The 14,754-nt window shown below is 50.5% G+C and overlaps 8 protein-coding genes across 8 annotated transcripts; 3 read left to right on the top strand and 5 right to left on the bottom strand.

Annotated features, from left to right (window-relative positions):
- Positions 1-285: 285 nt before the first annotated feature.
- On the top strand, positions 286-1,535 carry BO85DRAFT_465174 (uncharacterized protein; the record flags this gene model as incomplete). Its single annotated transcript, XM_025662039.1, has 2 exons — positions 286-1,217; positions 1,277-1,535. The coding sequence occupies 2 exons, from the start codon at positions 286-288 to the stop codon at positions 1,533-1,535; spliced, it is 1,191 nt and encodes a 396-aa protein (XP_025521194.1).
- A 1,864-nt stretch (positions 1,536-3,399) lies between these two features.
- Positions 3,400-6,275, bottom strand: BO85DRAFT_444566 (GcvT family protein). The gene has a single exon (XM_025659044.1). It carries the CDS (start codon positions 6,107-6,109, stop codon positions 3,548-3,550), a length of 2,562 nt encoding a protein of 853 aa, XP_025521193.1. The 5' UTR covers positions 6,110-6,275; the 3' UTR covers positions 3,400-3,547.
- Positions 6,276-6,712: 437 nt separating this feature from the next.
- Positions 6,713-7,766, bottom strand: BO85DRAFT_411068 (uncharacterized protein; the record flags this gene model as incomplete). The annotated part of the gene is made up of 2 exons (XM_025657510.1): positions 6,975-7,766; positions 6,713-6,812 (listed from the first exon to the last, which is right to left on the bottom strand). The coding sequence occupies exons 1-2, from the start codon at positions 7,511-7,513 to the stop codon at positions 6,713-6,715; spliced, it is 639 nt and encodes a 212-aa protein (XP_025521192.1). The 5' UTR covers positions 7,514-7,766.
- Positions 7,767-8,394: 628 nt separating this feature from the next.
- BO85DRAFT_465171 (aminoglycoside phosphotransferase family protein) lies at positions 8,395-9,286 on the top strand (the record flags this gene model as incomplete). Its single annotated transcript, XM_025662038.1, has 2 exons — positions 8,395-8,703; positions 8,750-9,286. 2 exons carry the CDS (start codon positions 8,395-8,397, stop codon positions 9,284-9,286), a joined length of 846 nt encoding a protein of 281 aa, XP_025521191.1.
- Positions 9,287-9,294: 8 nt separating this feature from the next.
- BO85DRAFT_515796 (uncharacterized protein) lies at positions 9,295-10,669 on the bottom strand (the record flags this gene model as incomplete). Its single annotated transcript, XM_025664809.1, has 3 exons — positions 9,295-10,134; positions 10,191-10,508; positions 10,565-10,669. 3 exons carry the CDS (start codon positions 10,667-10,669, stop codon positions 9,349-9,351), a joined length of 1,209 nt encoding a protein of 402 aa, XP_025521190.1. The 3' UTR covers positions 9,295-9,348.
- Positions 10,670-11,091: 422 nt separating this feature from the next.
- On the top strand, positions 11,092-12,418 carry BO85DRAFT_473842 (zinc-binding alcohol dehydrogenase family protein; the record flags this gene model as incomplete). Its single annotated transcript, XM_025662644.1, has 1 exon — positions 11,092-12,418. The coding sequence occupies one exon, from the start codon at positions 11,092-11,094 to the stop codon at positions 12,205-12,207; it is 1,116 nt and encodes a 371-aa protein (XP_025521189.1). The 3' UTR covers positions 12,208-12,418.
- A 51-nt stretch (positions 12,419-12,469) lies between these two features.
- BO85DRAFT_411059 (fasciclin domain-containing protein) lies at positions 12,470-13,815 on the bottom strand. The gene has a single exon (XM_025657509.1). The coding sequence runs from the start codon at positions 13,681-13,683 to the stop codon at positions 12,514-12,516; it is 1,170 nt and encodes a 389-aa protein (XP_025521188.1). The 5' UTR covers positions 13,684-13,815; the 3' UTR covers positions 12,470-12,513.
- Positions 13,816-14,036: 221 nt separating this feature from the next.
- BO85DRAFT_411056 (GFA family protein) lies at positions 14,037-14,629 on the bottom strand (the record flags this gene model as incomplete). The annotated part of the gene is made up of 2 exons (XM_025657508.1): positions 14,467-14,629; positions 14,037-14,399 (listed from the first exon to the last, which is right to left on the bottom strand). Exons 1-2 carry the CDS (start codon positions 14,551-14,553, stop codon positions 14,037-14,039), a joined length of 450 nt encoding a protein of 149 aa, XP_025521187.1. The 5' UTR covers positions 14,554-14,629.
- Between the last annotated feature and the right edge of the window lie 125 nt (positions 14,630-14,754).

Below are 14,754 nucleotides of genomic sequence, written 5' to 3'. Positions count from 1 at the left end.
CTAGATCCCTGCTGCGGCGCAGGACCTTCACTGGCAATTACCTCAGCTAGTAGTGAAAGCTGCCAGCCTTGGTGGTTTCCTTTAAATCGGAACTCTCATGGAATAGTAGCAGTCCCTGTAGGCGCCTTCCTTCTCATCCCTCCTCTACTTTACTCGATTTCTTATATTTATAGGTAGGCCGCAAACGATATTTTGCTGGCTACTCGAAGCAGACGTGGCGACAAACACCTCAACATTCATCGCTATAATCTAGCCAAATAGCCATAGCGTTTGATATTGTAAGTCATGAGTAGACAACGTCAAGATGTCCCCGCAACAGCCGCCCAGTGGGTTGAGATGGCGAAAAAGAAGGGTGTTCTTAACCAATCCATTTACGAGGAAGAGTTGTTTTGTGCTTCGAAGATAACATTGCGCCAGTATTTGCTTCTTCGTGTTCTTCGCAAGGGGTCATACAGGACTAAACTGGATCCCAAGCGGCTTGGCTTAGAACCGTGGATGGACCGGGCTGAGGACATGCTTCGCTCTTATCCCTCCTGGGACACCTATCGCGAGAGCTTCAGGGGCAATCTTAAGGAAGGGAACTTCTTCTTAGTTAAGAACTCGCAGGCTGAGGCAGCAAAGGTCAAAAGTGACGAAGTTTCCGTCAAAGTCATCTTCTCCCCGGTTGCTAAGCGCACGCGCCAAAGCACTCGCGAAAGACGCGAACAACGCGAACAGCCTCACAGGACGCTGAGTAGATTGAACCCGCCTTCCTTTGAGAAGCTCACTATCGATGATGACACTACTGCAACAGCACCAGCAACCCCAGGAAATGAGGGAAACCACGATGTCTTCTCTGAGCCGGCGTCCGCCTCAACGGGAGGCTCTCTGGGGCCGGAGGAGATAATGAACGAAATGTACCCCCCAGTTGATGATGAGCAAATTGTAAATATGGCTCTAGTGAACCTTCTTCAAGCTATCACGGACCATTTTCCTTCGCTTGGAAGCTCCTGGACCATCCATCGGAAGCCGCTCAAAGCCAAGTTCGACGATGCTGAGTATGAGGCAAGGACGGACGGATATCTTCGAGGTAAAGTCGATGGTGAGGTACGTGCTTTGATCGAAGTAAAAGCAGCCCTTCGGAAACATGCTCGATTTGAGATCTGTATGCAGGAGGGTGCGCAGATGGTCGCTTGGCTCAAAAATCATCCCCAAGCACCAGGGAAGTTCCCATTCCGGTAAGCCAGCCATTAATGATGATGTTGTATTGTGTTTTCAAACTGACTCGGATTTCCAGGCGTTTTCACGTCTCGCAAGATAGACATCAAATCTGGCTCAGCTTTGCCGAGTATGACGATGAATACCTCAGATACATTGAGCATGGCTTTCGAGATACAGAACGTCCTCGATCATTTCTCACGATGCATGAATATGGTCCTTGGGATACTCTCAAAGAGTCACATATGGCTGAGCTTGCTGTTCCCCTCCTTGCGCTTACTCTGCGTGCTGATCACGATCGTAAAGAAGAGCAGGAAAGCAATCCTTTCGATAACTAAGGGCTTGGTAGTTTGAGGATAGCTGGGCATTTCGCCACGCAAACCGTCACTATGGCTAGACACAACAGGACAGGAGACACTTCCCCAACATTATGCATCATGCGGGGTGCATCAGAATTCCTAGGTATCAGTAGCCAATAGCATAGGTTTCACTACAATCAGTGGTATTGTCAAGGGGGAAATTGGTAGCTTTGGCCGTTGTATGGAGTTCTCTATATGTACTAAGTAGGTGTGGAGTTTAAGCTCGGCCGGCCAGAAGCGGGTTCCGCTCGTTTTGTTGCTGATGTCTCATGTGTCTACGTTCAGTGTTATAGAACTCTCAGAAATGGATGCCATTCGTGGTTGTTATAGTGGAGTGACCTATCCTGTATCAGTACAGATAGAAGAGCGTATAGTCCAGTCACAAGGAAAGAAGACTAGTATATATGGGGAAAAACGGAGGCGGCCGACGCCCGTGGTGATCAATTGGAGATGATATGCCATGTTTGGTTGTGATCATCAGCGATAAGGTCCCGCGGGTATCAGCAAGGAGTTGGCCCTTGACAGTAGCATATGTCCAGGAAATATGATGCCCTTACCTTCCACATCTGAGCGGAGAGCGGATGGCTGGCTGACTTGTGATTCAAATGATTCAGTCAATGCGGATAACTCTCGAATGAGGCATGTGGATAAGTATATCACTTGTGGCGTAGCTGAGGCACTGTTCTGTAAATTCATCCATCGAACTGTACATCCAATCTATTCAACTGCCTATCCGCCGCTCAGGCTGGTATTTTTTCCAAGACAGGTTGTGCCCTGGACTATCCAATGTCTCTGGTGGGCACGAGCGAATGTATCCCCAGGAAGAGGGTATTTGACGGGTAGAAAGTCACAGGGGAATCCGGGGAAAGGGGTGGGGGAAGTGAAGAATGAGAATGCATGTTGGAGTTACACAACATTTGTGCCGCATTGGAATTTTTCATCCCAAGGATGATCACCGCTTTACTTTGTAGATAGAGTGTTCTTCTGAAATTGGAGGGGAAGGGCCGTAGCTAATTCATTATCAATTAGATGTTATCTATCTACTCCTAGTCATCCCAAACGGTAGACCGAGTGCCTCCGCGTTGGGTGCGGGTCTAGTACCCAAGAAATACACCATTAGTATGAGAGGCAGTAACGACATATCCCGCAATGTTCCTTAATACTTGTTCAATTCACGACTGCTACTGTTATAAATTGTCCGTGTAGACTTTCTGAAGATAGAATCGGAGCTATTCGTTCTTCGTCCAACACCTCTCTTTCTACAAACCGCCGAAAAGCGTACTGATATGATTTCCTAAGGGGTTGGACTTGCGAATATTCTATTCTACTTCATATGCATGGCGATTACCCCGATCTCAATGAGCTTGGGGTGGTCGATAGGATTGAAGGCATTCAATGCCGTGAGCAGTAATTTGGACGATTATGATAGTGATGATGATAATGAGTTGTTAAGTATTAAGTGACATATTGTTGATGCTCAGAAATATTGGTATCTTTCTACCAATGATCTACTAGTATAAGTCTTGATATCATAGATTTACCTTGTACCGTCTGTGTGGATAATTCACGTTTAACGAGCATTCTCGGGCATTTGAAGTACTATAGAAAAGCTTTAGGGGGTGAATCTGAGGATCGGTCGGTAGTAGAAACATGCAGGTAGGAATGTGTTGGGGCGAGGTGGTCAATGGTGTGTGAATTGTGTAGGATGAACGGTTGGTCGAAGGCTGGTTAATATGGTGTGAAAAATCTGTTATAGGGTCGGCGGGTTCTGTCTGTTGCTGCTTGTCGTTGGATAGGCGGTTCGTAGGTTGTCTTGCTGGAGTCTACATAGAAGAATGACAACTTTGCGGACAAAACCCAGTGGTGGCTTGATCTACTGCAGACGAACGAATTATATACAGATGATAACTTATTCAACCCTTTATCTCTTCCTTTACTTCATTATCATCATCACATTATGCCAAATATAGCGCATCGCTAATCCCCAAACTCTACAGACGATTCTTCAACGGCGTCTCAAACGCATCCTCACCCGTATCCTCCCGATGAAACCTACTGCCCCTCGGATCAACCAACGGGTCCGCCGACACCGTCGCCTTGATCTGTCTCCCAAAATATTCAATAACAACTGCATCCCCCTCGCGAACCCTCCCGGGCAGCCATGCATACGCAGCGGGCTTCTTCGTCGTATAGCTAAACACCGCAGTGGTAACATATCCCACGGGCCTACCCTCATAATGAACAGGCTCCTTGCCCATAACCATAGAATGACCATCATCCACAGTCAAGCACCGCAGCCGTCTCAATGGAGGCTGTTTCCGCTGCGCCGCACTCTGAAGCGCGGCCTTGCCCACAAACTCTTCTTCCTTTTCGAGGTCAACAAGATGTGCAACTCCCGCTTCGAGCGGATCATGCTCCGTCGTCATGTCTACTCCGTATGTCCGGATTCCTTTCTCGAGCCGCAAGGAGTTCATGGCGCTACGGCCTGCGGCGATAAGACCGTGTGGTTTGCCAGCTTGCCAGAGTATATCCCACAGACGGGAACCGTATTCGGCGCTTGTTTGGATTTCCCAGCCGAGTTCGCCGACGTAGGATTTGCGGAGAGCGGCTATGGGGATGCCGGCTACAGTGGCGCGTTTGACGGACATGTAGGGGAGTGCGGTGGTGGAGAAGTCGTCGTTGGATACGGCGCGGATTACGGCCCGTGAGCGAGGACCCCAGAGGCCGATGCAGCAGGTGTTGCCGGTGATGTCGGAGACCTGGACCCATTGGGCTGTGGTGTGTTGTCCTTGACGACGGGCTTCGACGGATAGGTAGGCGACATCGGTTGCGGTGTTGGCGCCGATTTGGAAGAGGTCGGGTTCAAGGCGAGCGACGAAGATGTCGCTGCGGATTTTGCCCTGGGAGTTGAGAAGAAGGGTGTGTGTGATGGCGCCGGGAGGGGCAGTGATGTCGCTTGTGGTTAGGCGCTGCAGGAAAGTGGCTGCGCCGGGTCCAGATACTTGTACGCGGTGGAAGGAGGTTAAATCGTACATGGCGACGGCGTTCCGGGTCTTCCACGCTTCCACGGCGGTAATGGGGGAAGTGTATCGAGATGACCAGGTGTCTCGGGGAGGTGGTTGCCATTGTGCTGGGAGGGCGTGGAGGAGCTGTGCGTTTGCTTCGTACCAGAATGGGCGTTCCCAGCCGCCAAGTTCGAGGAAGAAGGCACCGAGTGCCCGCTGTTTCTCATAGAAGGGGCTTACTCGGAGTTGGCGGGGGGACTCTCTCGGTTGTAGGGGATGGAGAATGTCGTAGATCTCGACGAAGTTCTGTTGCGAGGTCTCATTGACGTAGTCGCGGCTCAGCTGTACTTCCTCAAAACGAGACAGCTCGCACTCTGTGAGGTCGATGGTGGATGCTCCGTCTGTAAGCATCTCCGCCATACTTCGCGCGACTCCTGCGGAGTGAGTGACCCAGACGGCTTCTGCTACGTAGAAACCGTCGAGGCTTGATGCTTGTCCGACGAGGGGTCCTCCGTCTGGGGTGAAGGAGAAGATGCCGTTGAATCCGTCCTGCAACTGCGTATCACGGAGAACAGGCAGAAGCTCCTGTGAGGCTGTCCATGCGGGCGCAAAGTCTTGTGCCGTGAACTCAAGCCGCGAGGGCATATGCTTCTCGTCAACGTGCTCCGGAGTCTGACCCAAGCTCGCAGCCACCACCGGCATTGGACGGTGTCCATAGTATCCAATTCCCACCTGGTCTCCATGCTCCCGGTAGTATAGATCTTGATCTTGATGCCGCAAGATGGGCATACTCGCGTTCATTCCATTTGGACGGTTGTTGACGTCGCGGTTCGCTAGAGCGGGGACTGTGGTTGTCTTCGCATACTGGTGGGCAAGTGGTAGGAGAGGGATGGAGACGCCGGCCATGGCACCGATTTCGACGCCCCAAAAGCCGGCGCAGGAGATGACGATATCAGCGGGAATAACACCCTGGGAGGTTTTCACTCCCGTCACACGAGATCCTGTCTGTTCAATGCCTGTAACAAGCGTTGAGCCTCGGTAGCGGACCCCGGCCTGCTGGGTCCGGGCGATGAGCAGCTGGGTTGCGCGGGCAGCTAACGCGAGACCATCGGTCGGAGTGTGAAGACCAGCGAGTACGAGATCCTTGTTAAGCAGGGGATACTTCTCCAAACACTCTTCCTTTGTCAGAAGACGCGCTTCAACACCCCAGGACTTCGCATAGCCGAACTTGCGCTTCAGTTCTTCAACTCGGGCCGGTGTCGTGGCCACCTCGAGACCTCCTATTGAATTGAAGCACGGCATGCCATTCTCATCACTTAGTGATCGCAGTTTGTCGACCGTATATTGCGCAAGACGAGTCATCGTCTTCGAACCATTGGTCTGGAACACCAGTCCGGGGGCGTGGGAGGTTGAGCCGCCCGGCAGGTTCAACGGGCCCTGCTCGACGACAGTGATGTCCTGCCATCCCCGAGTGACCAATTCATCGGCGAGATTGGCGCCCACAATCCCTGCTCCTATGATGACCACACGTTGTTGTGTCGCTGCCATCTTCTCTATTTTGTTGTAAATTGCAGGTTCATCCGTTGAAGTTGAACAGATAATCTGTCATACATATTGTGAGCAGTCCCTGGCGGAAGGTCCAGCTATTATTGACAGCTGGTGAGGGCAGTGGCCGGCCAGACTGGCCGGACCAGCAACGGCAACAAATCCGTGGCCGAGCCGATCATGGATGATGGATACTCAAACAGGCCAACACAACCGTTGAGGTGCAGGAATGATAAGACCGTCAAGCAGATCGGATGGAAGGCGGGGATCGGGCCAGGGAACCGTCTCCACCCGGATTCATGCAGTGGTGCTGCTTGGGCCATGGAAACATTGCCCTAATGGGGCAAGGCGGTGCTAAGCTGGCCTGGAAGCTTGGGCCACGTCTCTTGCAGTTGGCTCGCATTGAAAGACAAGTAGATAGTATCCGTGGTCATCATCGCATGACCTGCAAGCTTTCCGACCGTGGATGCGAGGCGGGGAGAGAACCAGATGCAGCTGTGCGGGGTTAACAAGACAATCAGTGCTGTTAGATACTAGTTGTAATCATTGGTTCAGATAAGATATTATGGTTAGCTTAACGAAGAGAGACAACCATCTTAACTACAGCTAGATCTCCATGCACATCAACGTTCCCAGCCACGGCACATTGTTCGACCTCATATGGCTCCACTCCCCGACAGCCCGGAACCCTTGCTGTTCATAGTACCTATCAAAGACATCCATGTTAACACCCCCAATTCTGATAAACTGCACAAAATGATGAAAAGAATGATATAGAAAATAGAGATAAACGAACCTGATCAATATCCTCTCATTCCCCGCCCATCCATCCACCCACAACGCCCTCATCCCTCTGGCCTCTCCATACTCCCGAATCCCCCTGATAAGCGCCGCTCCGGCCCCGCGAGACAGTTCCCTCCGATCTTCCCGATTATCCGTCACCATAACCTCAAGGTAAAGAAACCCTCCACCACCATGGTTAACATCTGGCATCGGAAGATGAGTCTGCGTCTTCACATAATTCGGCACCCAGTTTTCGCGCACATACGCAACTCCAACGGGTAAGAAGCGTCGTCCATCGGGTGTCACTCGAACGAACTCAGCTTGAAGCTGTCCATCATCGTGCTGCTGCTGGTGTAATTCTCGCTCGGCGATGAACATACGGAGGTTACTATCCAAGCCGCTAGTCCCTGTGAGGCGGAGCTCTTCGGAGTAATTCAGTTCTTTTAGGGTTGCTTCGGCGAAGTCCCCTCGCTGGGAGAAGGGGGTCTTGCCCCATTGGTCGAGACTGCCGATGGAGGCCAGGAAGGGGAGGGAGGAGTCGAAGGCGGACAGGATGAAGGCGTGGTCGGTGGGAGTGGGTTTGGCGGGGCGGAGGTGGAAGGGGGAGGTTGGAAAGGTGGTCATTTTGGATACTATTGTTGATGATTTTGTGGGATATGGGTGTAGAGACAGTGTTGCTGGGAGTAGGTAAAGTGGTCGGGCTAGATGTTCGTTGAATTGGTGTTATACTACCTCAGGGGGTTGGTTCAGTGGGAATAAAAAGGCCATATGTTTCCCCAGTTAATTTCTGTTATTAGGAGTGTCTTTCTTATCAAGGAATAACTAATAGACTAGGCGCTAGCATTCATTGTCACCTAAATGCACTGCTCTTCACTAGTGCCATATTCCCTCATACGCCATTACCATCACAACTAAACCCACCTATCATAGCTTTGCAACCCCCGTCTGGTGAACACACTGATACATCTCGACTTCCAACTTTATATCGCCTCAAATACAAATAAATGCCCAGAGAACAATTCTGGAGCTATACTAATCCGGTGAATTACAGTATGGATGTGTTAATTTCGCAGGACCAATAACCAGAGCGAAATATGTAGCGTGCGAGGTTATTATTGTATCATTGTGAATTGATATATCTGCGCTAATATCTTCATATGCGGCTGTATCCATCAATTGGACACGTCTAAGGTTAATACTGCTCCAATCAGACACTGCTCAACTACTGTTACGACATAGCTTCAATCCTAACAATCATTTCTTCTTCTGCTTAAGGTTATTCCCGGATTTCCTGAATGAATCCACTTGGACCGAAAGCTTGTCACTCCATAGTCAAGGATTTATTCTATTTTCTTTCATACGAGAAATTGGGGAGAAAAGAAGACAAGAAGTTGAAGTTTAGTCCCTAATCGGTGACATGGATCTATATATAATAAGCAAGTTCCCTTCCTCTCATCGAGATTGTCATGCTAACTCTGATCAAACTGTTATTCTCACCACCCACCATGAGCTCCACCTCCACCCCCTGCACAGCATGCAGCTGGACCCCCGAACGCCAAAACCACTGCAACTACAAAAGCCACCTCAAACCCTTCTACGAATCAGGCGACCGAGGCATCTGCTCCCTCGGCTCAAAGGTAATCCTGGAAGACCGCGGTCCCAACCATCCAACCTCCGAGGTCCCAAACATCCACTTCGTGCAAGACCGGACCTGTATCCCCGTCCCCACTATCATCGAATCCTGGGAGGAGGGTGAAGAAGATAAACACACCCTCACCTCAATGCAACGCACCCCCGGCGAACCCTTAAGCAACGTCTGGTCAGAACTAACCCCCCAACGAAAAAGAAACCATAGCAAAGCAAGTGGCCTCGTATCTCCACCAACTCCGATCTCTCCAGTCCGATAAAATCCAATGTCTCGGTGGCCGTCCGGTATATTCCAACTTCCTGTTCAAGAATGATTCTAGTAGCTCCTCTGGTGAGATTGAGATTCCCCGTGGTCTCTTTGCATCTGATGACGAGCTTTGGGCTGAGATGGAGCGTGGGTTGGATGAGAGGATTCCGGAGGCTGCGAGGGTACGGCTGCGACAGCGCATGCCGACTGCTATGCCGTATACGTTTACGCATGGGGATCTGACGATGGGGAATATTATGGTGGAGGATGGTGAACTCACTGGGATTATTGGTTGGGAGACGGCTGGGTATTTTCCTGTTTGGTGGGAATATGTCGCCACTTCGGTTCCTGATGGTGAGGAGGATAGGGAGTGGAAGGGGTTGTTGAGACGGTATTTGCCGGATTATAGTGCTGCGCGGGAGTTTTGGTTGGAGTATTGGTATCTTTGTAGGGATTTGGAGGGTGGGAGGGGAGGGAGGTTGGGGGATGAGATGAATGACTGAGTGAGGTTGTGCTGTTGGTGGGTTAGTTGATATAGAGGGTGCGAGATAGCTATAGTACAGATCTAGTCCACAAGGAGTTTTCCACCCTCTGGAAGCAACTCCATCACAGCCTCATCTCTCCCATGATACCGCCGCAAATACATCCAAATAGCAGGACACTCCACCCTCGTCCTCAGCCCAATCCACCAAATACAACGTCCAGCTTTTCTATACCATAGGTACAGCAACACCAACGCAACAGGATCCCTATCCCTCAACAACCCCTCAAACCCACCCTGAATACACCGCATAAACATCTGCACCGGACCCATCGTCACCTCACTATCCTCAACCTCCAAGATCTGCGCTACCGCATGAGCAGCGTGGAAATACGGATTTGTTTCCGCCGTAGAATCATCCGTGATACCACACAGCGCCGCTAAAGCAGGAGGTATGCCCTCTGTACCCCCTTCCGGTAACGGCGAATGCACATAGGCAAACGTCCCCGCCATAACATGAAAGATACTATCTGATCGCAGCGGATTGACTATATTCCAAAAGGACATTTTCCCTTTGTTCATATGCACCCAGTCCAGATAGGAGGAAGGGGAGGGGTTCAGAGGCCATGATTCTTCCGGGGTGCGTGCGTTAGGTGATGAAAAGGTCAGAATTACTAGCGCGGCTGCTGTGCCCCAGATGGGATCTCTGTCGTTGGGTTCTATGGATTCGCGAAGCTTCTTATTGAAGAGGATGGTGCTTTGTGACCAGTGGTAGCATTCTTCTAGAGTGCGGTGGCTGTCGGAGGGGCTGTTTAGGTGGCGGTCGTAGGTGAGTGATACTGCTAGTGAGGCGTGCATTAGGTAGGGATGCTAGAATTTGGTCATTAGTATCTTAAACTAGACTTGTGATGGATGGGTCGACTTACGGTGAAGGCTAGTTCAAGGAGCTTGCGATTTACTTGTCCCATGTTGGGATCATTGGGGGTGATGAGGCTGCGCCCTAGATACCGGGTGATGAAGTCTTGGCATCTGGTGTTTAGTTGAAACAAGGTCGATGCGTCTGAGGTCCAAATCGCATTGCTGAGAGGAGGCTGCAGTCCCGCTGCTGATGCTGTACCTCGAACCATCCATGACCGTTGCGAGTCAGCGGAAATGGGGTGGAGGTAGGGGGTGGTAGATGATAGGAAGTTGCAAACTACCCCAAATGAATTACATCGCTTGCATTGTGGTTTGCTTTCGTCGCACTACATGATATGGATCAGTAGGGATGGTTTATCTACGAGGTGCTAGGGGCACCCACCTTCAGTTTCCGCAGCTTGCAATTGCGGCACCCGAATCGTGATCTTCGCCGTGTCTTTTCTGGACCTTCCCGTGATTCTCGGGAGTCAGTCAAGGTCAAGGTCATTGTAATTGAAGGGAATTGAATGCTGGAAGGATTTGGGGCGAGTGGTGGTCATGGCCCCCAATACCTGCATTTAGTCATAAGCTAACCGTGTCTCGGATCTTGCATCTCAACGCTAAACCCGCACTCGGATGCAGACACCGCTGATTGGCTGCCGCTTGCCTCCACAGGATCAACTATAGTATGCATCTAGAGACGATTGACATGCCATGATACATATTTTCTGATATAAAAGGGGAGTGTTGCTCAGGATTTCTCCCAATAATTATATTTCTAACTCCTTCACAGACATACAACTTGGAATCCGTTCGAGACACCAAGAAACCTGCCATCCAGACCATTCACTCTACAACTTCTACCCCTTTAAAGGCTTTATACTTCACCACCAAAGCAGTCATACACTACTACGACTACATAAAAAGAAAATGCCCACCCACCTCGCTGCCCTTCTCCCCTCCAAATCCTCCACCCTCACCCTAACCACCCGCCCAACCCCCACCCCAGGCCCCAACGACCTCCTCATCGCCGTCAAATCCGTCGCCCTCAACCCCGCAGACGCCATCATGCGCGACACAGGCCTCTTCATCCCTTCTTACCCTACCGTCACTGGCTTCGACCTATCAGGTCTAGTCCTGGAAGTCGGCACCAACGTCCCCAAACATTTCCATCCAGGAATCACCCGCATCGCCGCCTACTCCGCCTCCGTCTGGAAGGGCTCCGATCCGGACTATGGCGCTTTTCAGAAGAAGTGTCTTGTTCCGTGGCAGCATATTGTGCCGCTTCCGGATAAAGAGGTGATGATCTCGTGGAATGAGGCGGCTGTGTTGCCTGTTGCTGTACAGGTAGCGCTTAATGCGTGGGAGAGTATCGGTTTGCAGCTGGTGTGTGACACGCAGACCAATGATGGCATTAATGGTCAGACTGGGAAGAAGAGGGAGGTACTGTTGGTCTGGGGCGCATCCTCTAGCGTTGGTTCAATGGGTGTGCAAGTTGCCCGAGTGCTTCGGGATCAGCCCGGGTCTTCGATTGCTGCTGTGTATGCTACTGCTGGGGCGACGAATCATGAGTATGTGCGGTCGTTGGGTGCGGATCGTGTATTTGATCATAGGGACCCGAATGTTGTGGATGAAATTGTTAAGAATGCTAGAGAGGCTGATTGTGTGATTCGGTATTGTTTTCTTGCGGTAGGGGATGTGCGGATGTGTCAGGCTGTGCTGGGGGCTTTTGTGGGGAATGTTGAAGGGGATGAGAATGTGATGGCGAAGATTGCGTCCGCGCCTGTTGTTCCTTCTGATGTGGAGGTGCTGGATGGGGTGAAAGTTATCTTTGTGATGCCGGCGATGGATGATGAGGAGAAGAGGTTGGATCAGTTTTGGTATTGGATGGGGACGTGGGCGAGGGAGAATCTGGCTAATGGGAATATCAGGCCGAGTCCGGAGCTGAGGGTTGTTGGGAGGGGGTTGCAGGCTGTTAGTGATGGGTTGGATGAGTTGAGTCGAGGGGTGAGTTGTACTAAGTTGATTATTGAGGTTGCGGAGTGATGGGATTAGAGGGTGTTTTGCTTGGTGGAATGGCGTAGAAATATAGATCAGGGTTCGTGTAGTATTACGGAATAGACATTCAAGATGGAGGGCTGTAGACCTGGATATGTTATGTAGCAATTGCCAAAGAAAATACTAGCGGCACGCACAGTATATAAATGAGCCATTCACTTTAGATGAACGTAGGAAGAAGGCAGTAAGCGTTCGAGAGTTATAAGTATTAATGCGATTGAAACAACCTAGGGCACACTCAGGACAAAGTCACATTTATAACAGTATCAGACGCAGCTGCCATGGAAAGCCAAACTATGCCAGTCTCGACTTCACATCTTCGACAGAAAGTACCGGCTGGACTTCTGCATCCTCGTCCTGCAGCGGTGGAAACAGAACCGAATCCACAACATGACATACTCCATCACTAGCCAAACCATCCTGTACGGTCACATTTGCAATTCTATTGACCATCATTGAAATCAAGCCCCCACATCGGGTCACAGCAACCGTTAGATGTTGCCCATCCAAGCACGTAGGCAAGGGAAAGCGACGAACTCCCTTGAGCACACGCCACAAGCGATCCCCCTGATTCTCAGGCGTAGGAATCGTATGATCGGGTGTAGCTTCTGGCGTCTGTATGAAATGCTCTGGCGCAGAGTCCTGATCGTAGAGACGGTTCGAGTACAATGATTGATTCACAATGACATGATATCTCAGCAAAGTCTGAAGAGATGCAGCCCCTTCATCGCTAAATAGGTATGTCAGGACATCCTCGGGCAGCTTGCGGAAAGCTTCGTTGGTAGGGATGAACACGGTTCCGCCGCGACGAGATTCATCCTGGAGAATATTCTGAATAGCTTCAGACTGCTTCAATGCAGACTGGAACAGGTCAAAATCGGATGGTGGGAGAGCAGCAAGAAAAGCTACAATGGTGGGTCGCGGTGGGAGAACCTGGTCGATTACATGGACCAGACCGTTTGCCACCAGATGATCCTGTTCGATCACAGTTGCTTGGGAGTTCACGCGAAAGCCGTTGAGTGAAGGACGGACTGTTTTCCTCTGGGTACCATTTAATCGGTCAGGGTAGAATAGTGTGTCGATTGTTGGGGCTGTTAGAAGGAAATATATTGGAAGAAATGATGGCGAAATGTGTCTTTGAAGGAGAGCCAGAACATCTTCATCTGAGACTTCATTGCTCAGTTGCTGCAGTGCAGTGTTGCTTGGGACCCAGACAGTGGATGAATAATCCTTGTTTTGCAATAATTGTTTGATCTGAGGGACTTGGTCCACAAGTCGGATGTACTCGGACATATTGGGTTTCGCTGCAAGAAACTCATAGAGGGTCACTGGGATTTTCTTTGTATCGGTCAGGTGTGGCATAAGTGCATGACAGTATCCAGCATATTGATGTTGAAGCTGCTCAAGTCTGCTTTCGGTTGGGGCAGCTGCGGCTATCCATTGCTTGAGCTCGGATGCAGCCATGATGCAATGATGGGAGGAGCAAATGGCTAGCCGAGAGGGTGTGAGGTGCTAGGCAGCATCATTTGTTGATATAGTCCCATTGACCCCCTTGTGTTCGCGCCATAGACATGGGTATATGGGTTGATAACAGCGCTAGTGCTAAGGATAGTGACTAGCCAGAGGCTGGTAACCAATGGCCTGCATTAGCATAATATATTGTAGATGAGAACATTGAAAGACAAGCTCTCCAAACAGCAAGCCCGTTGCTTTCCGCGTGCATTAGTGCCTTATCTCATATCTCTAGTCCTGTTTTCTGATACTGCTGGAAGGCGAGATCACCGATCAGTATCGCGATGACTACAATGGCATCCTCTCTATGAATCCCCCATACTCCCATCCACCCTCTTCACCTCCTCACCTCCCAACCCATCCACCCACCCATCCTTCCGATGATAATATATCTCCATTTCCAACTCCGAGCACTTAACCCGATACTCCTCATCAAGCGTCCCCGACTTCACCGCAACAACTTCCTCATCATCACTCGACCGTGACGTGAACGGTGTTCCGCAATCAGGACAGAACTCGCGTAGTACCTGTACACCCCTTTTGCTGCTGTCCGTATACAGCTTGGGTGTACCCTTCGTGTACTCGAAACTAGCCTGTGGGATGATAATATTGGCGGAGAAGCTCGAGCCCGTGTAGCGTTTGCAGTGGGTGCAGTGGCAGATGATTAGCTGGTATTTGTTAGTGATGGACTTAGTAGATTATGTGATTGTGAATAGTTGATTTGGGGAATAGTACCTTTGGGTATGTCTCTGGATCTGGCAGGGTAATGCGATATGTGATGTTCCTGCAAAGACAGGCGCCAGTCAAGTTGTTCTGAGCCATGATGAGGGTTGGGGGAGGGGGTGGTTGTGGCGAACAGAATAAACAGCTTTCGGGCTTTTATTATCGGAAGTTCAGCGTGTCACTGGAAGGGCGTGGTTCGGGAATCACAGATACTAGAGGATGCTTCAGAGCCAGAATGCTTTGTACCCAGCTTTGACCCACTAGGGTCCATACTAGCATAATTCTGAAGCTATTTTTATC

This window comes from Aspergillus piperis, assembly GCF_003184755.1.
Source record: "Aspergillus piperis CBS 112811 unplaced genomic scaffold BO85scaffold_1, whole genome shotgun sequence".
NCBI classification, from domain to species: domain Eukaryota; kingdom Fungi; phylum Ascomycota; class Eurotiomycetes; order Eurotiales; family Aspergillaceae; genus Aspergillus; species Aspergillus piperis.
This window is presented reverse-complemented; position numbering and strand designations above follow the sequence as displayed.

What these genes read in the sequence shown, in the direction of transcription:
- BO85DRAFT_444566 (XM_025659044.1), bottom strand. Translation starts at nt 6,109, where the DNA reads ATGGCAGCGACACAACAACGTGTGGTCATCATAGGAGCAGGGATTGTG.
- BO85DRAFT_411059 (XM_025657509.1), bottom strand. Translation starts at nt 13,683, where the DNA reads ATGGCTGCATCCGAGCTCAAGCAATGGATAGCCGCAGCTGCCCCAACC.